Genomic DNA, 22,002 nt, shown 5'->3' with positions numbered 1-22,002 from the left:
ATCCACAGTCCAATCAAGTGGCTCTTGTACGTGTAACTTGGATGAATGTGGAAGAAACTCCTTGCCCTTACAGATTCTAAGAAGTAATTACTGACAATGCACCACTTACATCATCTATTGTTTTGGCTTGGTTGCCCTAAAAAGAGAGGTCAATCTATGTATGGCTTGGAAAATATTTTAAATTTGCATGCAGTCACAACTGGTAAAAATAGTCAGTATATAAAGTAGTACTTGCATGTAACGAGCTGTTGTAAATCTTTTAGTTCTCAGGTACTGTTGATACCTCAGAGGCAAACTGGGCAGCATACATGCAGCCATGCAGCTTGGTATCAAGCGCTTGCCAGCCTAGGCTCTTTTTTTTTTTTTTTTTCCCCTCCTGTTTTCTTATGATTTGCTAAACTTAGACTTTACACTCATTATTTCATTTAGCTATGCATATTTTTCTCACTAGTCCTTTCAAAAAACAAATCCATTATTGCTGTCACACTTGGAAGACAATTTGCATTTGATATTTTCTTGTGATCTCTACACATCCTGTCCCATATAAAAAGTGTTATATTTCAAACAGTTGTGCAGTTGCTCTGGGCAGACTACATTTTTCTCTTCAGCTGTCTACCACTTATGAACCAAAGAGGATTTATATTCCAAGCATGAACAGCAGATTCTAACATTTTATTTTTTATTTTTTTAAAACCACACTTTTCTCCTTTATTTGGTTATGGATATAAAGATGAGTGGTTAGTAGTATCAAGCTATCTTGTAGACAGGAAGGAAAAGTTTGCATTCAAATTGAGATTGCTATATCCAATTTGATCGTTAGGTAGAATACCGGCCCTAGGAGCATATATGGAATTAGCAGCATTAAGCTACCATTTATAATCCATTCAAGTTTGTATCAAAATGGTATACAAACTGTTATGTATCACAATCAGATGCAAGACAGGAAAACATTAAAATATAATGGTGTAATATAGGAGTCTTTAATAAAAGAAGTGTATTTATATCTTTAAAATAATGATGTCCCTAATTTTTATTATTGTGATATTATTGTGATAGTTTGTTGTGCTACTGTTACTCAGAATCATCACTGCCTTTTATTTAAGAGCAGAGCTAGCTTTCACCTACAGAACCATAAATGGTTTAAATTCCAACTATTTGAAAAAAAAAATAGTTGGAGTTTGGAAGTTGGAAAAAACAAAACAAAACAAAACAAAAACCCCACCATGCTTATGCCTCCTTCTGATACTAATACAATTGCAGTTAGAAGCTTGGATGCAATAAAAACATGGTTGTACCTGAATAGGGACAGACTCAGCTGAGTTCAAAGGAGGAAGGTCAAAGTAGAACAAACATACTGAAAAATGGCAGGTGAGCACACTGCATACTGGAGGCCTACAGAAACTTGTGGTTTATTGACCTCTAGGGTACATTTTTTTCAGGAGACAATGTCTTTGTGGATAGCATGGTTACATCAATGGAGACGTTATCTCTGTTCCTGATAAAGTGTAACACAGACTTTGAAGTCATTTGAGACAAGAAGATGCTCTGAGTGATGTGGATGACAGCTAGGTGTAACTACATCATTCAGCAACTAAGGGAACTGCGTAGGGCATGGAATACCCTTGGAACATGAAGCTGAAAAGGTTGACCTCATGGGTAGGAGTTGTCCCCTCTTTGCTTCAAGACACAATTATTTAGTTGCAACAGTGATTCTACCCCAGTCTGCAAAGCAGAAACTGCAAAGTAGTCTTCAGAGAAACAAATGCTTTCCAATGGGAGTATGTCTGAGCTTTCATTCACATGTTTTGTGCTGTAAATAAAGCAGTGGCCTTTCTATTCTAGACATGGAGCTATTGGGAAGAACAGGCCAGGCTGTGGGAACATACCGATCTCAAGGTCATGGTTCATTTGCCCTGCCACCTTTTTGAGTTATCCCATTGACTCTGAACAACTTAAGAAAACCAGAGATCGTGTACAAATAATTCATTTTAAAACAATCCTAGAGGAAACAGCTTTATGGCAAAGCATGCTACTCTTTGTCCTTAAATCACACACACACAAAGATAGATAGTCTGGGGGAGTCTGCAAAAAAATCCATTGCACTTCAGGAATAACAAAGGTGCTTGAGGGTTAAGCTGAATAAATCTGTCTGGTGTTTAATAGATGTGACTCGAAACTGAAAAAGACCTTAGTCAAAGCATGTGGTCTCTTGGATCTCTGAAATCATTTGAAATCTAAGCAAAATACTGAAGTTTGGGTCCAACTCTGATATCAAGAAGGGACTGTTAAGGAAGATCCATGTTCAATTGTTTAATTAGAACATGGGAGGAGCTTATAGAACCTGATAAAATAAAATAAAAAATCAGGTATAATTTTTTTAATCAACTTTTTACAGGCATTTCTGTGCAGCACTGGATCTCAAGGAACATCTTCCTAGTAGACAAACAATGAGAAAAACTGTGATTTTCTTATTTTAGGCATATGGATGCTAAAAACATTTATGATCTGCCCAGCTGAATGATGAGTGGAATCCGGCATAGATTTCCTTCCAACCCTAGAAGGTGATAAGGTACATATTTTGCTTAGGACTTATTTCTCCTGTGGGATCATGGTGCCAACCTGCTACTCTCTAAGCAGAGGCTCATACCAAAGGAGTGGGGGTAGCATATGATTCAGCATACAGTAGCAACACAGATTTTGTTGCAGCATGGTGAAAACTTCATTTAACGAAACCCAGGAAAACCATCTGCATACAATGTTGTCACTAGAGTCCCCTCCTGGACATAATGGAAAACTGCAGTAAGGCAGAAAAACAAAACAAAACAAAACAAAACAAACAAACAAAAAAAAAAGCACACACACACACACAAAATCCCACTATCCTTCTTGCACACTACCTGAATATAAACTGATTTTCTTCAAAGGTTCTAGTGTATTATATTATGGTGAGTTAGAGTGCAGTATTCATAGCCATGCTATGTACTGATCAGAGTGGCATTTGAGACTGTGAATGTAAGTGGGTGCATGCACGTATTGCAGACCAGGGTGTTCCTTACCATTGAGAAGCCATGTGATCTGAGGCACAGGTATGCCTCCTACACAGCACTGCAGCACAAAGTCTTGCCCTTCACTCACAGTGCATCCTTTCAAGACACTGGAAAAGCATGGAGCAACCTCTTCAACTTTAGGCCCTTAAAACCAAAATGAAAATAGTTCCTTTAGCCCAAATTGACAAAATGACCTTTACCACTTAGTGACTTTTCTAGGTATGATTAGGTGGCATGGCTGGGCTAATAGGTTCATCCTGTGACAACCAGAAAAAAAAAAATCAAAACCACAGTGATACGTTTTATTGGGAAATACATATCATTTTGAGTATGAACTGGTAGAAATAAGGGGTTCTTTCATAATCTACAAAGCAGGCGTTGCCAGCCTTCAAGCTGTTTCTTAGGTGGCAGTTTTCTGCTCCAAATTTCACCAGTTGCAGCCAATCACTAGAAGGGTATGCAACATATTGCCAGAGAGCTCAGTGCAAAGAAGGAAAATTCTTCTCTCTGCTTGTCTGTGTTCTCCCAGTCCCTCTCCCAAGTTTCCCCTGGTTGGCAGTGATACAGGGTGAAATAAGGATGCAGTTTACAGATGTCTCATGAGATGGAACGTGAGAGTATCTTGGGTATCCTTCTTTAACTTCAGGCACAGAAAATAGAGAAATGTTGCATAAACATGATCATAGCTCCAAGAGAAACCTAAAACCAGGTGAAAAGCTTAGAACTGAGGACAGGATTTACTAAAAAGCAAAAAAAAAGTCTTTCAGTAAGACCAGTAAGACAGTGCCTTCAAACTCAAAATAATTTGTTACTAGAAGCTATACTTGAATTTGGCAGCATGCAATTCTCATTCCTTCACTTTTCTTACTTGCTCTACTGCACAGGATCAGTTTGTGCTCACAAAACATTTCAGATATGCAGTGTCCTGCAGAAATGCTAAGCAACTCCAAGAGAACTACATGCAGAACAACAACAAAATCTTTGGCAAACTGTATCAAATACAAACATTAATAGAAAACTCCAATGGGGAACAGACCTCCCTGGGTACGAAGCATGTGATGCGAGGGTTTTAGTTATACAAACAACAAAAGCAAAAGGTCAGAGTGGAAACTGATGTAGAAAGTGGCTTGTCAGCTATCCCGCACCACATTAGTGTCAGAACTAGGAATCAGAATTAAACTTTACTGAGAAATTCCAACAGGAATTTTTTAGTCACCACCCTTCAGCAACACAGTAAAGACCAGCCACAGTTTTCAAAGTGCAGATGGGCTCACACTAGCTTACTTACTTTTGACAGTTAACAACCAGCTGGTGGAAGTCTGGCCTTTGGGGTTGAAAGCTGCACAGCTGTAAGATCCACTGTCTCCCAAGCAGGCTTTCTTTAACCGTAGGCAATGAACTCCATCTTCTTCATATATTTGGATATTTTCTCCAGTTTTAATAGGTGCACCCTCTTTGAACCACTCCACATTTGGTTTTGGTTTCCCTGAAACTAAACCATCAGGTCTTTGAATTTTTATGGACAGGTATTAGTGTAATTCCATTATTTGCTTTAGTATAAATTAGGTATAATTTACACATACATGATTATATAAACCTTAATGAGTCAGTAATACACTGTCTTCAAAAGACACTTTGATATTTCTGATCCTCCAAAACCTTTCAGCCAGTCCAGCTTTAAAATAACAAATGCTTGGTAACCTGAAAAACCACAGCACCTCTATCTGAAAATTCTTCCTCTAACAAATCACACACAAAAAAAATGCATGTGATATTAGAGAAGAAAAAGATATTTCTGCCATTCCTTCCTATCCTACTCATTTGTTTTCTTTGAGTACTTATCAGTACTTCGCAATCCACGATTCCTACCACTGAAACAATTACTGTGGTTGTTCATTCTGGGACTGCACAACCTAGAGAAGAGAAAGATGGAGACATACAAAGTAATTTCTCTCTCACTTGTAGGAGCATTTTAGAGTGCAATTTTAAGAAAAAAAAAAAGTTATAAATAATCTTCTACTAAAATTGTAATTAAAAGAAAAAAAAAAGAAGCGTTCTAAATATACTTCCTGGATTCATCAAGATACAGCCTTCATTACTCTTTCAAGAGTTTGAAGCCTGGCCAAACTGTGGAGAAAACTCTTAAACACCATTTTAATTCTGACTTTTTCATTACAGCTGTTAGGAAGCACTCAGATCATCACTGGACCAACCAAATATGAAGGGCAATAGTAGAATCCCAAATGGAAATATATAGAGACTGATTGCAGTTCCTCACCTGACCTTTTCCACAGCAGATTACTGTGGAAACAACATAAAATTCACCATCTATTTCTGAAATGCTTTATGAGCAGGGCAACTTGCAGTGAAGGAGGAAGAACTTCCCTACTTCTGCACACAGAAGGGTAACCTGACTAACCCCAGGGCTCTGATGCCTTTCATCCCTTTACCTTTGCTCTTGAATTTAATCTCCTGTCCTTCTGATGCTTCCAGGCTCTCTGGGCAGCTCTCAAATTGAGGAGGAATTCCCAAAGGGTCCCTCTTCTCCTCCATTACAGCCTTCCGGGCTCCAGCTCTATTTTCTGCTTCTCTACTCCTTGGACCTACTTGTGCTGTCAGAGATGGGGTTTGCTGAGTTGTCGTCATGGGCTGCACAGTCCTTTTCCTGTCTTCACCCTGCCTGATGAAAGTGGTCTGGGATTCTGTCTTTGGTTCTGGTTGCACTTTGACAGGCTGTAGTGTGATGGTGCTTGAAGTTTTCTGCAAGACCTGAGATCCCTTTGTTCCTCCTTTAGGTTCTTGAAGAGATACTGCATTGACTTCTTGGTTCTGTACTTGCTTACTCTCTTTGGCTTCTCTGGAGATGTAAAAGGCCTCTTTCTTTGCTGACACCCTGTCTTTGGTTTCAATCATGAGTTCAGTGCTGCTGGATTTGAGCTCTTTGGCAATCCCATTGCTAGTTGCCTGTTTGAAATCTGAATTTTCAGCAGATTTAGTAGCAAATGTTGTTGGTTTTGATGGCGTGCTGAAGGAAGATAAGTTTACAGATATACGACTCTGTATAAAGTCTAATTATTATTATCAGCAATGATATAAATGTCCAAGCCCTTAGGAGGAAGATCAATTTGCCTTTAGTTATGTGAGTGACAAGAGCACTGCTCTTTCCCTCAGACAGATTAAAAACAGGGATGAAAGAGGTAAAGTGAAATTACTCATTAAATGTGATCAGTGCTCAAACACTGTCTCAACTGAGGAGTTTCTGGGTACAAATCCTCTGCTCAGGTTGTAACACATGTTTTGTGAGTCAGACACTAGCCTTGAATATGCTGCTAGAGAGTAATTACATGAGTCCCTGGAATATCCATAGTGTAGCACTATGGCATGCTTTAATAAATTGAGGCTACATGTAATTACAGTTCAAAATACCACATAAAATAGCTTCTTAGGGTGAAATTAAAATGTAAATTATGCAGTGAATTTACTATTTCTAATTATGGTGCCTTGGCAGAATAATAGAGGAGGGAGAAGTAGTGGAGTAAAAAAAATCAGTTGAATGGATGTAAAAACATAATCTGTGGTATTATTAGGAGGAGTTTCTCAGAACTATGATGGATCTGTTGGTCAGAACTTGAGGGACTTGAATTTAAGTTTCCTACATTGCAGTTGACTGCCCTGACCCCTAAGCTGTTACCTGTAGAGTACTGTGTCTGTCTCACACCTCCAAAAGCATAAATATTTTTCCAAGACAGAAATGAAACATATTTGAAATTCTAAAAGTCATTTCTAACCCAGTTCTGCTTTGCTATGATTTGTGTCACTGACTTATTCTCCCAGGGAGATTCAGGATTTTTATGGTGGTACTTTCTTCAGCCAGAGTTAAAGGCAATATAGAAATAATGCACATGAGATTTACAGTTACAACTGGAAGATTTTTACATTTTATGAAATATCCTTGATTTGTGAGTAAACAATGGAGGCAGAAATACTGTGAAGAACCCAGTACATTATGAATTCCAGCTGTGGGGAATCACACTAAACTTATTTTAAGCTACGTTCCTAAAAATCACACAGACCTTAAACAAGGTAGCACAGCATTTTCAGGTCCACTTTGCAACTGACATAGAGTCAGGACAACATAAACATGTACTTTTGAAATGCCATCCTTGGCACATGAGGACATATTTAACATCCTGAAGACTGTAAAGTAAATGGCCTTCATTAAAGTGTCTTACATAGGCAGCATAGTGCATTTCATTTCAGCATCTTCTGTCCATAAATTAAAGGAATTTTATAAAATGATTTCTTAAAATTCATAGTCATTCAATTTTAATTATCTTGATAATGTCCTAAAATATTTCTTTTTTTATTCCTTATTACTTCACCCTTACTTTTGTAGTCTATTTGCAAACAATATCAAATACTGTGGCCATAGTGTATTTTGCTTTTGACAGCAAAGAACAACCTGCTCATTAATTACTTGATACTTAGGGTTTGGATGAAAAAAAAAATAAAAACATTGACCAATTGGTACTGAGAGTATGTACTATTTATATGAGAGTATATGTGAGTGTCCTCACATAGCTTTTGTTCAGATTATACAACTTGTTGTTGCATGAAGGCTCGTGCTGTAAATGTCAAAATTAGTGCTGAGAAGGAACCATGGTATGACAAAGAAGTCTAGTAAAAACGTACCATAGTGGCTGAGTGTATGTGTCAGTCTTGTCTGGACCTGAAATAATAATAATAATTAAAAAAGAACAGGTAACTTATACATACAATACCACGCACACTCCCATAAATTTCAAAGATTATAAGTGAAGAACACACTTAAGATCCTTCACTCTTCATATCTTCAGTCCTTTGAAGTCAAGATTGACTATCACCATGTCTAGAGTTTATATAGAATACACCAAATGGCTCAGCTGAAACAGAAGTCTTGGTCCACTTTGAGACATTTCTAGGTCAAGTAAGCTCTCAAGACCTTTGAGAACTATGAGTCTCAAAGATTCTCTGTTGGAGGACAGAAGTAAAGAAGAGGTTCCACCTGAGAACCAGCTCATCAAGTCCTATGGGAACTCCAAAGAGCATGCAGAAGTGGGAGAAAGACAAACCATCAGTACTACAAACCATCAGTACTACAACTGAGCATGCCAACAATGAAACTGCAGTGGTACCCTGTTTAAATCAGCGTTTCTTCACTTTGAAACATCACCAGGAAATCTGGGCTAAGCTACATTGGCGTAGCTACATAAGCTACATAAGCTACCTGGAGAAAAAAATGAAGCTCTTGGAGCAAGATTGTAGAAATAAGTGACTGCGTGGCTATAAAAGAAAATTCAGTAATTCTGAACCACTTGATTTTCTGCTAGCATTTTGCAGCAATTTCTACTGCCTAATTTAATTGATAATGAAAGACTTCGGTATTATTGTGGTTAGGTAAGTGGAATCATCCAGTTAGTCGAGTACGTTGTAAGAGAGTGCCCTTTTTACTGACCTGTGCTAATCCAAGAAAGAATGCGTGCATTATTCAGAGATGTGGTCATCATCTGAAGCAAACATATACCACAACTGACCTTGTGACCCCAGTTCTGCATCATCTCTCAGGGCAGATGTACCCATTACATAACAGAAAGATCACAAGTTCAGGGAGAGCAAGTAACTATCAAGTTTCACGTTAAAAAAAAAGTGCTTAGTGAACTTTATGGCCTTTTCTATGAAACATTAGTTGAACAGGCAACACATAGAAACTTTCTACAATGGCCTCATCAGATTGGAACTTACAGATAAAAAAAAACACACACAGCTTTAAGTGGTAAAGGCTAGTTGTGGTTCTGAGGAGCCCAAATACAAATCCTTGTGTTATTTATGTTCTTGGTATCTTACAGAATGACAGCACTCACCAAAAATTTCTCTGCTGGGGGCATATATAACCTATTGATCTTGTGACTGCAGGTAAAGACAGCAGTTGTTGATTTAATTATTTCATTGGGTTCAACAACTGTTAAGCCAGCTGTTTGTCCACTGACTGATGAAATTCCTCTTTTGTGCAGTTGCTGAAGGCTTTATGATTTTGAGGCTAATGTAAAGGGTACCGTAAGAATCATCAAACTGCAAATTGAACTGTTGTATGGTAAAGCATATATGGAATAGAACATCCTGAAGTATTTATATAAATAGATTATTTTCTTTAACTGTAGGGAAATAAGACAGAGGGGATTTGGGAGTTGAGAATTTTAATCTCATTAAACTTCTTTTTATCTCTTACAGTTTTAAGTTATGCTCCTGTCCTTTACTTTCCTAGTTCTACAAATACAGATACAATTTTGTTTTCCAAAAGGTAGTTGGTATAAACATGCAGCCAGTGCTGTTATTCAATAAATACAAAATTAATTACTGTTTAGAATTACAACTGCAAAGTTTCTAGCCGAAGTTAAATTTTACGTTCAAAACATATGAAGATCAAAACCACAGTAAAAATGGAAAGCTGATTTTATAGAAAGTTATTACAAAGAAGCAATTAGACTGTTCATTGCCATTAAACCAACACAATGTTTTCAGCTGTAGCATGCTCCAAGCTATCACAGTACCATCTAATGAAGAGAGAGTAAGATGAAAAAAAAAGTAAATGTTTATATTGAAAACACAACCAAAGATTTTTCAAAGCAATGACAGTGGTTCATTTGTGCTCTCCTGTGGATCTGTCTTTACTGTACCTTGGACAGTGAGCTCTGCAGACACAGAAGCCTTCCCAGCACTGTTTGCCACTGTGCATGTGTAAATTCCTGCATCAGCAAGCCGAGCATTTTGGATTTCCAAGAACTGGATGCCAGTTTTCTCAAACATGTTGAAACGCTCACTTTGCTGCAACTGAATATCACCCTGCAAATATCACAAGACACCATGAGACAGAGAGCTGTTTGCAGGAGACGGGGAGAAAACAGGTTTGTTTGTTTGTTTTTTGGTAAAACATCAGGCAAAAATGTCTTTCTCCTATCTTTCAGCCCAATACCTTCAGTGAAAAATATCTGCATGATAAAAAAAAAAAAAAAAAAAGAAAAAAAAAGTGCCCAGAAGTTCTTTAATTCATAACTGCAAGAGGCTGTTTCTCCTTGCATTTTGCCATCCATACATTTTGGTTTGTTTTTGACTTTTCATTATTTACCATATTCACATCCTTACAAACATTTTCTTTTGTTGTATGTTGGCTCAAACCACTGTTCCATTCATGTTCACTCCAGGGAAGTCAAACATCACATTAAGTAACAACTTCCAGCCTGAGGAGCATTTCTCCATTCTTCAATAGCTGTATCTCTTCATCAATATGCTGTATCTCTTCAGGAACTGGAAAAAATTCTACATGAGAGGACCTCATCAAGGGCCAGGTGAGGAGGGTAGCAGAAGGCACTAACTGTGCCTTAAGGAGGTATTGCTGCAATACAAATCCCTTGTGGAGACCAGCTGAAGGTGGGTCTGGATTTAAGCATTCTCTAACAGAACCCTCATGACCAAGACTAGCCACTAGCAAAGAATATATAGATGGGAGAAAGCCAGCTTTGACTCTGTTACTTCTGTCACAAAAGAACTAAACTTCATGAAGCTTTAAACTTATCTAAAAAAGATGTTTAATGTTAGAGTGCTCCTTAGTCTAACACATCGGGATATTATGCAATGCAATAATTAAAAAATCTGGAGCCAGGAATAGTGAGAAGTATAGAAGATCGATACAATTTACTTGCAAATTTGATGCATTCTCCTACAACTCCAAGATTTAAAATAAAGTGGAGTTTCTTTCAAAGGGCTACACTGGAGGTGAATCAAAACACAAGACTTTAAGGCAGGAAAACGTATATAGTTCTGTGCTTTTACATAGATCAGACAATCAGAACAATTGTTTCTTTGCTTTTAAATTCTATTCTATTTTAAAATTGACCAACTCATTCTGTGAGTAAATTTGCCTCTGCTTTAACATCAGCCATTATAGAGGATTTCCTTGCTATCAGGCACTACAACTTTTCCTATCCCAAGTTTAGGAAGGGAAAGATATGTTTCCTCCAGGATTTGTAAGGTACTGGTCAGTAAAAGTTCTGGGAAAAAGTGTCTATGAACTTGCTGCTCTCTGGGTGCTGTAAATCCTGTAAATCCAAAAAGCTGATTCACAGCAGGGGTTTGGTAATTGTATAAGCTTCTGTTCTTTACAACTTAAGTAAGAAAAGGCAGAAGAAAAAAAATAAGCAGAGTAAGAGATTTACACAAGAACTTACTCATTAGTTCTGAAATGTGCAGTTTTAATTTGTCCATGTGTTGGCTCTGCGCTAGCCAGATGTGGTCCAGTTGTCACATAAGCTCATTTTCATGGTGCTGAGGCAGGGCTGATACACCTGCCACTCAGCAGAACTCTGCAGTACCTTCCTGATGTGACCTGAAGTATCGTGGGCTCGAGCTTGTTTTCAGTTAGCCAAAGCACACACAATTACCTTTTGAGTCATGCCTTATGAATAAAGGTATAAAAACATGCTTCACAACAACCTGCCAATAAAACTCTGATACAGAGCAACAACACATTTTTACTTTACAGAGCAAATGAATTATTGAAAGAAAGCTTTACAGTGCTCAAAATAGGTGCTGAATTAATATTATGAAGGCCTAGAGAAACCCAACTCAACCAAAACATTGTAGCGATGAACTGAGGATAAGTTCAAGAGTGACAGGGTGTCTGCAGGCCAGCAATGGTGTGACTAGTGAACCTCTGAACAACACACCTATGGTATTTTACTGAGTAATATATGCAGACCTATGAGCATCAAAATATGTTTTTTTTTAAGGACAGAGACACGAACAGGACTCAAAGAGCTGCTAGTAACAAAAATGTCATGCACTTAGTTCATTTGATTAGAGGAGGAATGTCAGATTATGGAATCATAGGGTAAAGAAGCTAACAGTGAATGGCAAAATATGTCAGGTAACCTCTACCAAACCTCAAAACAGTGTGTGAAGTACCAAAGTGTTTATTCAAGCTGCTGTTTACTATGTAGTCCCGAACAAAGAGAACCGAATGACAAATCTTATTTTGTACTGAGCTGCATGGCTGGAAAGCCTAAGTGAGTCTGGTGGGACTGAAAGCAGACTGCTGCAGCTGTGTAGCAGCTGCAGAGGGGAAAGCTGATTCTAGGCAGAGCTGCCAACTGAAGGAGATGTTCTTAGTGAGTGCTTCCACAGAACAAGGTTGCTTGTTTTCTGAGATGTAACAGCATTCTTGTATAACAGAGAACAAGAATAAGTCTGGAGTGAAACAGGCCATGAGTAGGAAGCATGTCCCTGCCCTACAAGCAGTTTTCTGCCTTTTTTTTTTTTTTTTTTTTTTTTTTTTTTTTTTTTTTTTTTTTTTTCCAGAAAACCTGCAGACAAGAAAAAGTTAAAAGCTCTGGGAAAAGCTGCCACAACGTTTCCACTTGTCTTGACACCAATGCATAAGGCAACTGGTTCTTGAAGGCTGAAGGAGAGCAGGATGCCAACAGAGCAATCACAGTATTTGTTCTTCCAAATTAAAGAAAGTAATCATAATTCTCTAAAATTATAATAGTTCCAGAAAATAAAAGGTGTAATCAGTGAAATATTTAATTATCATCTGAGCATTCTCTCACTACTACCAAGAAAGTGTTTGGAGATCCTGCATATGCCCAAAGGGGGCAGTAGGACTTAAGTCGTGTTTTTTTTAATAGTCTAATGAATTTTAAGTGTTGCTTCTTTCTATATAAATATGTGTATTTTTGTAAATGCTCACAATTCCCCATTTTAATGAAGATCTGTAGTTGATAGCTCTGTTCTCCTTTATATTCTTTGTCAGACTCTTTTCAGCTACCAGTGTTCTAGCAGAGATCATACTGAATCAGATGAACTGTTGTTTATCTTAGACTTTTTTTTTTTTTAATTTGCAAAAAACAATCGTGCATGCCAAAAAACAATCATGTCTGACAGTTCCTAAGCTGTTAGTTTTCTTTCCAATTCAATTTCATTTCTTTGAAGGTATCTTCTTAATTCTAATGTAGAGGTGGAACCTAGTATAAATGAAACAGAAAAGGCTGCGACTGAGGTGCTGACATAGAACTTGGGAAATTTTCAAAGCTGTAAGAGACTCCTCTGTAACCTCAGCCAAAGCATTAAATCCCTGCAGAGGGATAAAACAGAGATTGTGATAATCTTATTTCCCATCCCTTCTCTATTTCTCTTATCTACCTAGCAAGGTCTTTGAGCAAGTATTTCTCATACTTGCTATTTTTATGATAGAACTTTATACTCAGAAGAAAACTAGCATCTTTTTTGGATTTATTCTACATGAAAATTAGGAAGAATATGGCCCTGCTTGTACATAAATTCTTGCCATGATCATTTGCCATAATGCAGTATCAAATGCATTTCATTCTTTCAAGTAAAACAAAACAAAACAAACAAACAAAAAAAACCACTTCAGAACAGAAGGAGGACATTAATTAATTGGGAATTCATACCTTATACCAAGTCACTTGAGGCTGAGGTCGTCCTGTTATTTTACACGAGAATTTGCCTGTTTGGCCTTCACGCACAACAACTCTATTGGGTTTTGTAGCAAACTTGGGTGGACTCTCTCCCCAGATGCTTGGCCTATGCTCCACAGGAGGAACAGTAAGTCTTCCCCTAAAAAGGGAATCAAAATTCTGGTGTTACAGAAGAACTTCTAGAAGTTGTCCTGGATAAAGTAAAATTCAGGAAGCATTTTAAACAGGTTTTCTGCCAACAAGGATATATAATAAGCAGTAACCAACATTGTAGTTATCAGACTTTCAGCCATACACTAATTATTTTTTGGCCAATGGAAGAAATGCAAATGCTTGTGATGGCTGCTCTTGATTCCTCATGCAGTGAATGAGGATAGCATTAATGCTATATACCCTCATCCAGTATACAAGGATGTCCACATGAGTTGCCTATAATCCAAGCTGGACAAACTAAATGACAGGAAACACTGCATACATTTAGTTTTCACTCTTTTCTACCTTTTATTTCAAGCAAACTCAATCACTTGCAAGTCCTTTTCCAGATGGCTATTTACCCCATTCAAGAGAGATGTGTCAGTACCTCACCATTTCTACGTGTCAGATACCAACAGATACTATATTCCCTTAATCCAAGGTGCTGCCAAGACACGATGACTGCCATGTAGGCAAATTGAGCTTTCTAAGAAAGAGATGAGACTGTGATGAAAAAATATACACAGAGAAGAGGATCAGTAAAAATGCTTGAGAGAGGAGTGACCATAATAAGCTGCAATGGAAAATACTTCATTGTAGAATTAAATAACTGATAGCATGAGGAAGGCAACATTAAAAGCTACGTGTAAAGAACAGCAAGAAGGCTCATTGTGCCAGGTCAGGTCAGAGTAGATCACCCAATCAACCAGTTCTTCATAACAGTTACACCAAAACAGAACAAGTCTTTCCTCTAGCCTACAGTATGCCTACTGTGTTACTTGGAAATATTTAAATTATACTTGAATTATTATTTCAGTTGATTTTATTTCTTACTAAACAGTCTAGAAGTAGTAGTTGTTCTAGCTTTAAAAGATGCTTGACCTGTCATGGAAGATGCAGGGAAGGATTTCTGAATTTCAGAGAACAGAGACAGAAGGGTGCAAAACTGCAGCACAGATACAAACAGAAAGTTCTCTTTTCAGCCATCTGAATTCCTGTTATGAAGGAGCAGTAGCTGTATCAAGCCACTTCCTGACAGCCTTGAACATTTTACTGACAGAGCAGTTCTCATGGTATCTATTCCACTTGGGAAAAATGGAGATTTGGACTTAACACACTTGACTTCAGAAATGTTTGTTTGTTTCCAGATGTTGTAGCTGGCATTCAGCTCTGCAGGAGCTAAGGACTTTGAATCGATGAAGTTAGGCTTGCCCTGCCTCTGTGAGCCCAGCCATTCTTGCTATTCCCATTTCACAAGTGTGAGCGATCATGCCAACCAGTTATTCTATTCCAATGTCATGCTGTGCAGAACTGAGTCATTAACTACCAGGCTTTTCTTTCCTCCATTTCCCTCATTCTTGCACAGGCAAGGAGCCTTGGGGACACATTTCCAGCAAGGAATTACTGAGAACTGGACAAGAATCCAACACTTTTAATCTGGCCCTCAGAGTGAATCAGAGCTAAAGAAAAGATGCAATAGGCAGATGAAAAGAGAAGTGCATATACTTTAGAAAGAGTCATTTTACTTGTTCCCCACCAAAACATATTTGTGTCTGTTAAACAATATCAAAGCCACTGGACTTCTTACCCAGGGGTTTTAGCACTGGATGGCAGGCTGTATTTCTTCAAGGAGTTTCCTGTGAGCACAAGACAGAAAAAAAGGAAGTAAGAATTGTTGTCAATAACCTTAGGAACTATAGATACTAAAGGCTATGTAAAACATTCATTTCTTCAGGTTTCAAAAGTAAAGAAGGAATGCAACACCTGCAGCATGAGGTTATGTCACCCGTAGTCCAAAGTTAGGCTCTCCAATTTCAAAACCAGATTTCAGCAGAGTTAGCATCTAGCCCTTGGCCTCAGTAGTAACAACACTGCAGACTGTTCATGAAAAAAGTGTATAAAAAAAATATGACAATGCCTAATTTCTACAGTGTAGCACTAACTCAATTTAGATATCATAAAAACTCTGAAAGAGTTTTTTTTTTTTTTTTTTTCCTTCTTTCTTTCCTTCCTTTTTTCCTTCTTTCTTTCTTTTAATTATTAGTCCTGTACTAGCCCAGGAATACCTTTTCTTAAAAAAAATCATTCTCTTTTAAGCTCTAAAGTTCCTCTTGCTTACTGGTGTTGTGAGCAATAGACATATGTGTATGAAGTCATGTAAGCTCAGCGCCATCTACTGCACACAGCATTCCTGGTAGCTTCGGGTCAGAAAAAAATGGCTAGTGGCCTGGGATAGATTCAGAGTAGTAGCACTGATGAACAACTCTGATGGCCTTGAAAAAACACATTGTTCTAGCACTTCATAAGAATTTACATTAACTCTCAGATAGGACAGTCATGCAAGATGGAAAGACTAGACTGTGTTTCAGTCCATCATTTTTTCAGGTAGCAGTCAGCCCTGTATAGGTCTTTGCTGAAAAACAAAATACCTGTGCTTTGCTGTCTTGATGCATATATATTAGAATAAAGACCACTGTAATTAAACTCCGGGAAATTCAGTCATTAGGAAATACCATGGCATTGTTTTTAAACTGTAGCAAAGCCTAGGTCAGAAGAACTGATATAAAAACACTTTTAAAAAACTCCACCTCCACACAAGTTGTTTCTCAGACAGTTTTGAACTAGGGAAAAAAAAATATTTTGCATAATTTTTAAAACAGAAGGCAATAACTATCCTTCCAGACACATGCATATTTCAGTATGTACTCTGAGGATGTGTGTAAGAGATTTTGACTCAGAATATATCCAAATGCTGATTGCTTCAGGCCTGCTGTCAATTTTTGCTGTGCTTCAGGAATTCAATGCAAAGTTATGATCTGAAACACTCTGATATTCAGCAGATCTCCGACATAGCCAAATAGCTAAGAGAGAAGCAATACATTTGATTTCCATAATTCACTGCATCTCTGTCACTCTTTACATTAAAAATTTGGAATTTGCAACAATCTAATATGCATATTTTCTCTTAAAAATTTCTGGGTTTGATCTTAGCTGTTTCCACACTACAATAAGCATGCAATTACAACCAGGTGTGCAACTTAGCAAATGGAAGGGTACAGACAGAATTCCAGACACATATTGCCCCAGTGCGCCTGCCTGATACACTGTGAAACATCCAAGATTGCCATAATTTTTACTGTCTGAGAGGAAACGTTAACTTTCCAGGCTTTTATTTTTGTTCTAAGTGGAGGCTTCCATCAAAATTACAAAGCTTATAGCAATGTCTTTAAGATGTGGTCTTTTGTTACCAATGCCATACAGATCTGAAGGTTAACACCTACTTTATATAGGTATAGAATAGGAGTTCCGTGCATATCATCTTAAACTGTTAGATTTATCTGGGAAAGGCAGGGCAACAATACATAGAGGTCTGATGAGACGTGTTGCATGTGGTCTAAGCTAACAAGTACAGACAAATGGCAGCTCTACCTGGTTTTATTTGCACTAGCTCCATCCTAGAAGCCTGACAACTGTCAGCCAATATCTGGTCCCACATTTCAGGAGTGAACAGAACAGGCTTATGCCTTTATGCCCCTGCTGGGGTTCTATCTCTATTGGAGAAGTGCACATCAGCCCTCTCTGCTTGCTCCCTCTTGCTCCGTCTTGCTTATACTGCATGTTCCCTAAGGAACATGACAGTGCAGTACTGGTGGGGCAGGTCCTCTTGTTAGAGCTTAACACAAAGGGAGGTCAGAAACAGCTCTAGTAACACAATGAATACCTCTGAAAGAGCAAGTCTAACTAAAGCTAACCAATTGTTTTACAAGCTGAAATTTAGCTGTCATACATGCCTTCAACAGAAACAACTTCATTAGTTTCATTTGGGAGTCACACATTGTTCTATCTGTTGCAAAACTGAAGCTTGATCTTAATATGGATGGCTCCCATTTTAAATATATTTATTTAGTGATAAAACAAAACTGTATTAGCCCACCGAGCCTCAGACTGGATATACTGGTAAGTGAAAATGTATAGCCATAGAGCAGATCAGAAAAAAAGCAGCAAGGATGACCCCTCATGTTAACATGAGCATTCAGCTAACAGCATGGGCAACTTTCAAAAGGGATCCAAAACAGTATCAGTTCCTCTTAAAGCCCCAAGAAGAACTGTCCATAAATAAAGCCAGGAAGGGAACAGTACCAAAAAGTTAAGAAAATAAGTAGTTTATATGTGAAAATGGGAAGGCTGTTGATACCACCACAGCACTTGGACTAGGACCTGCACCCATGTTAGAGTTGTGGCTATGAGAAAGGGATTTCTGTCTTCCAGACGTGTCACATTACTCTTCCAGTGACAGCAGCAATACAAGTAATGAATATTACTCTTGCGCCAATAAGAAAGCATGTATGTACTATTGTGATCTTAACCAGACAGGCAGTTTAGCAAACCTTGTTCATTTAATTAAACTTTATAATCATTGCAATAGCAGTATAAGTATCCTCTTACCTTCCACTGTCAGTTCCACAGTCACTTGACGAACCCCACCATCATTTGCAGCCTCACAGGTGTATTTACCACCATCGCTTTCCTGCACGCCTTTGATTACCAAGCTGAATATCCCCCGAATGCTGTGGTCTATGACATAATGGTCTCCTTCTGGGACAGGATGCCCATTTCTGTACCATGTGATGTGAGGTTCGGGGTAGCCTCTGACCTGGAAAGACGTGAGAGAGATCAGAGAAGAAGACAAACATAACAGATGATGGTATTAGGAAGAAATGTTGGACATTTAGCAATGCAGTGGAAAGTTCTTGACACAGGAGCTGTTAAACACATACTCTTTGCAAGCCAAATGGCAGAACATAATGAAATGAAGAAACTCTTGCATAAGTCAGACTGTTAAAATCATAAAAGTAGTGAGGCAGATAGATACTTGTGTAAAAGTTTCCCACTAGAATACTTTGTCTCCAGAATCATGGTGAGGTACTAACAAAGAATCCTCACACTTAGGTTCTCATTGCTCAGAGACTCAAGGGCAGAAGTGCTGTTATAGCTCTAAGTATGCAGGACTGCAAGGTATCTAGACCAAACATTTCTAATTGGTTGCCAGGAATTAAGCTTGTTTTGTAAATCTGCATGTGCTGAGATGTAGTGGTTCCAGCCTACACGTATAAACAGGCAGGCAATTGCCACCTTTTGTCTTGATCCTTAAAAGCAGGAGATAAAGCATTTGAGAAAGAATCATTAGGGGCTGTTCTCATGTTATGGTGGCAGGTGGACAATAATGATATAGCAATATTCACACAACCACACTGCTACATTTAAGGAGCTTTGTGGTCTATTAGTCACCCAAAGAAGAGAATTCAAAAAAACAAGGCAATCCTATGCTCGTTAAACAGCAACCACGTTAATATATCCTTGCCTGCTACGGCATTAATGATACCCTCAGATCTGCAGACAGATTCTCAGTTGGCATAACCAAGAACAGTTATTGATCTCAATTAAGCTGTTGAAACCTGCTGAGGATCCATGTCTTCCTTTCATAAAAAGATGGGAAAAAACAGACATACACTTTTCCACTAATGAATTAACTCCTCAGGCAAAGGTTTTTCCTCTGCTTTATGAGAGATGCCATCAACTTTGATGGTTGGTTTAGTATGTGCTAACTGTTAGAACACTTTTCCTGTTGTCATAACAACCTCTGATTACATTTTCCCCCTTTTTTTTTTCCTATTCCCCCCACTCCGATATGTTAGCTCTCCATCGTCCAACTCTTTGATCCTTTGCCTAAATGTCATGAAGCAACTGAGTGGATCAAGATGAACTAGGATGAGTAATTGCTGCGGCTGTGTTTGCTCACTTGGAAAGTAGCAATGCTACATATTGAACTACGTTATCAAATCTTGGCAACTGAACAGGAAGTCCCTTCAACCTCCAGGTGGGCAAAATATTGATGACCTGTCTTGATTTGAAGAAGGCTGGGTTGTGGCTTGTCCAAATTCCTCCCAGCAGTCTCCTCTCAGCTTCAAATCAGCATTTCAGTTCTGCTTTCTTCTGCCTGCACAGCATTTACTTTCCAAATTACAGTCCTTAGCCAACCAGCCTTACCCACTCTTTATGTTCTCTTTTTTCAAAACCTTTCATTTTTAATCCAGCCCCACCTCACTCCAGCTGGGCTTCTCATCTGCCTGAGCTTAAGCTACAGCTGTCAGAAATTTTTCTCTTACCTTTAATTCCTTCAGTATCAGTTCAGAAAAATTTTGCCAGTGATGTGGCTACCCCTTCTTCCTGGCATTACTTAATATACATAGAGAGAGGACAGTAATGCTTGCCAAGAGCATGAATATGCTGAGTAAGCTGAATAAACTTTCCACTTCTGGTACAAACTTCTCAGGTTCTTTCTGAGTCTATCTTTATCTCAGCAAGAGCCATGTTCTAGGATGAACGCATTGTGGATCCCTGCACAACGGGGGGTCAATTACTGTTTAAAACTACCACAGCATCTTTTAAAGCATTTTGCATGCTTTTTCTTTCCTGTGCTTTCTGAAAAACATCAGCTCCTATTAGATCTTGCCCTCTAACATTACTGTAGCACATTGTTTTAGTGCTTAATCAGAGGTCAAGCTCCCAGGAAGGGTATCTTCCTCAGCACATCTAATTTTCATGAAAAGAAATTTGTGAAACATCAATATGATTTATTTTATTTTATTTTTTTCAGTAGCGTAGCTCTTGTGAGTTGATAATCTGTTCATTGGTAGAGAATGTGACTTGTACCAGAAAACTGTTTCTAAGCATTACCTTGTCAATGCCCTCTTGCCTATCTTCTAATTTTAGATTGAGCTACCCAAAGCCAGAAAATAGATTAGAATTGAGTTTCTACCTCTCATTTCTGTTTTCTTTTATATTAAGTTAAGCTTTCTTTGAATTTGAAATATTTGAGGCAAAATTTATTTGAAATTCCTATTTTAAGGATAGAGTAAAATAAGAGTTGCCCTTGTATTGGTGTGAGGAGAAAAACACCTTTTCAGTGCATTATATTGCATCAGCTTAACTAGTGGCAGTCTAACCACTGGTTACAGCTGCTGAGATTCTGCCCTGTGAATACAAGTCATCATTTGTACATTACTTAATCTATTTACTACTTTTTTTGAGTTTGCAATCATTCCTTCTGGTGTTTTTGATGATGTACTGTTTCATTGAACTTCAAAGGACCGAAGCACAAACCTTCCATCCCTTATGCCAGGGAAATATTGGGGTTGAAACAACGGGAAGCATCTTACTTCCATTTTCCTTACTGTTTTATCATATTCTTAAGTCCCTCTTGGACCACACAAGGCCATTTTTACCGGACTCTTCAAATTCAGGTAGACAACTATACATGCCCTTCCAGTATCAGATAGCTAAGCCTACATAAAGTATTTTTCCAATTCTTCCATGTATGTTTATTTCATTCTTGTTATGTCTGTACTATGTTGTTTATCCACACCTCTACACTGAGGAAATGCCACCCAGAAAATTACAAACCCAGATGATCAGCATGCCATTTCTTTTCAAAAGGTTGAATCATTCTATTCCCAAAATCTGATTTTATTTTTCTTTCATTTATTGTCAAAAATGAAATAAGGGGAAAGCAGAAGTTTACTGAATTGCTCTGTTGCAAGAATTTATTTCAGGTTTGGGTTTGGAATGTGTTTCAAACTGAGCCAGCCTGCTCTGAAATACATAGTCTTGCCATAAAAGTGTCAGGGACCCTTAAATGTATCACTCGTTACTAGGTTTTGATCCTAATGGATCAATTCCAGAACTGCAGCAGGTTTTATATTCCTTCCCAACCTTTCCAGAGCTCACTAAAAACATCTGCCTTGAATAAATCCACAGCAAAGAGAAATTTATCTGCTTATTTAATGCCCAGCAGCAGAAGGCTATAACGTTTATTTACAGCTTGGTCTGTGTGAGCATTGCCAGTCCCAGTGAGGCTACAGTTTTTCTTTACCTTCAGAACAACACTAACAAGTGGAAAATTGACAGTGAGCAGCAAATATCTGCTGTGAGCTTTGAGTTCTTTTCTGGACCCTTCAACCACTTAGAGTCTTGTAAAAGACGATTGGAAAAGTCTGGTAAGGTACAACAGGTCTCCTGCTTCATGCATCAACACAGCAAGTGGAAAAAGCTGAGAGAACCTGTTGCCTTGTGAAACTTCCTAAGTGTGAAACTAAGATTCAGTCTGCACCCAGGTCTGGGGGAATGTCATTGAAAAGGGATGGCACCAGGTTCCCAAAGGAAAGAAATGA

At 38.2% G+C, this 22,002-nt stretch overlaps 1 protein-coding gene across 4 annotated transcripts in view; it reads right to left on the bottom strand.

Moving 5' to 3' along the window:
• Positions 1-22,002, bottom strand: part of MYLK (myosin light chain kinase) — a 201,917-nt gene that overhangs the window by 102,106 nt on the left and 77,809 nt on the right. For 3 of the 4 annotated variants that reach the window (XR_014317732.1, XM_082763002.1, XM_082763000.1), the window contains 8 exons: positions 18,218-18,425; positions 15,360-15,408; positions 13,553-13,718; positions 9,761-9,926; positions 7,740-7,776; positions 5,498-6,072; positions 4,336-4,539; positions 3,057-3,191 (listed from right to left, as the gene is read on the bottom strand). Coding sequence is in view for 3 of the 4 variants with exons in the window: in XM_082763002.1 (XP_082619128.1) it covers positions 3,057-3,191; positions 4,336-4,539; positions 5,498-6,072; positions 7,740-7,776; positions 9,761-9,926; positions 13,553-13,718; positions 15,360-15,408; positions 18,218-18,425 (1,540 nt within the window). In the remaining variant the exon portion in view is untranslated. The remainder of the gene's footprint in view (positions 1-3,056; positions 3,192-4,335; positions 4,540-5,497; positions 6,073-7,739; positions 7,777-9,760; positions 9,927-13,552; positions 13,719-15,359; positions 15,409-18,217; positions 18,426-22,002) is intronic. The other variant, XM_082763001.1, reaches the window with a different exon arrangement.

This window comes from Aythya marila, assembly GCF_965140915.1.
Source record: "Aythya marila genome assembly, chromosome: 6".
Lineage (NCBI taxonomy): Eukaryota > Metazoa > Chordata > Aves > Anseriformes > Anatidae > Aythya > Aythya marila.
Note: the sequence above shows the minus strand (reverse complement) of the source record. Positions and strands in the feature narration are given on the sequence as shown.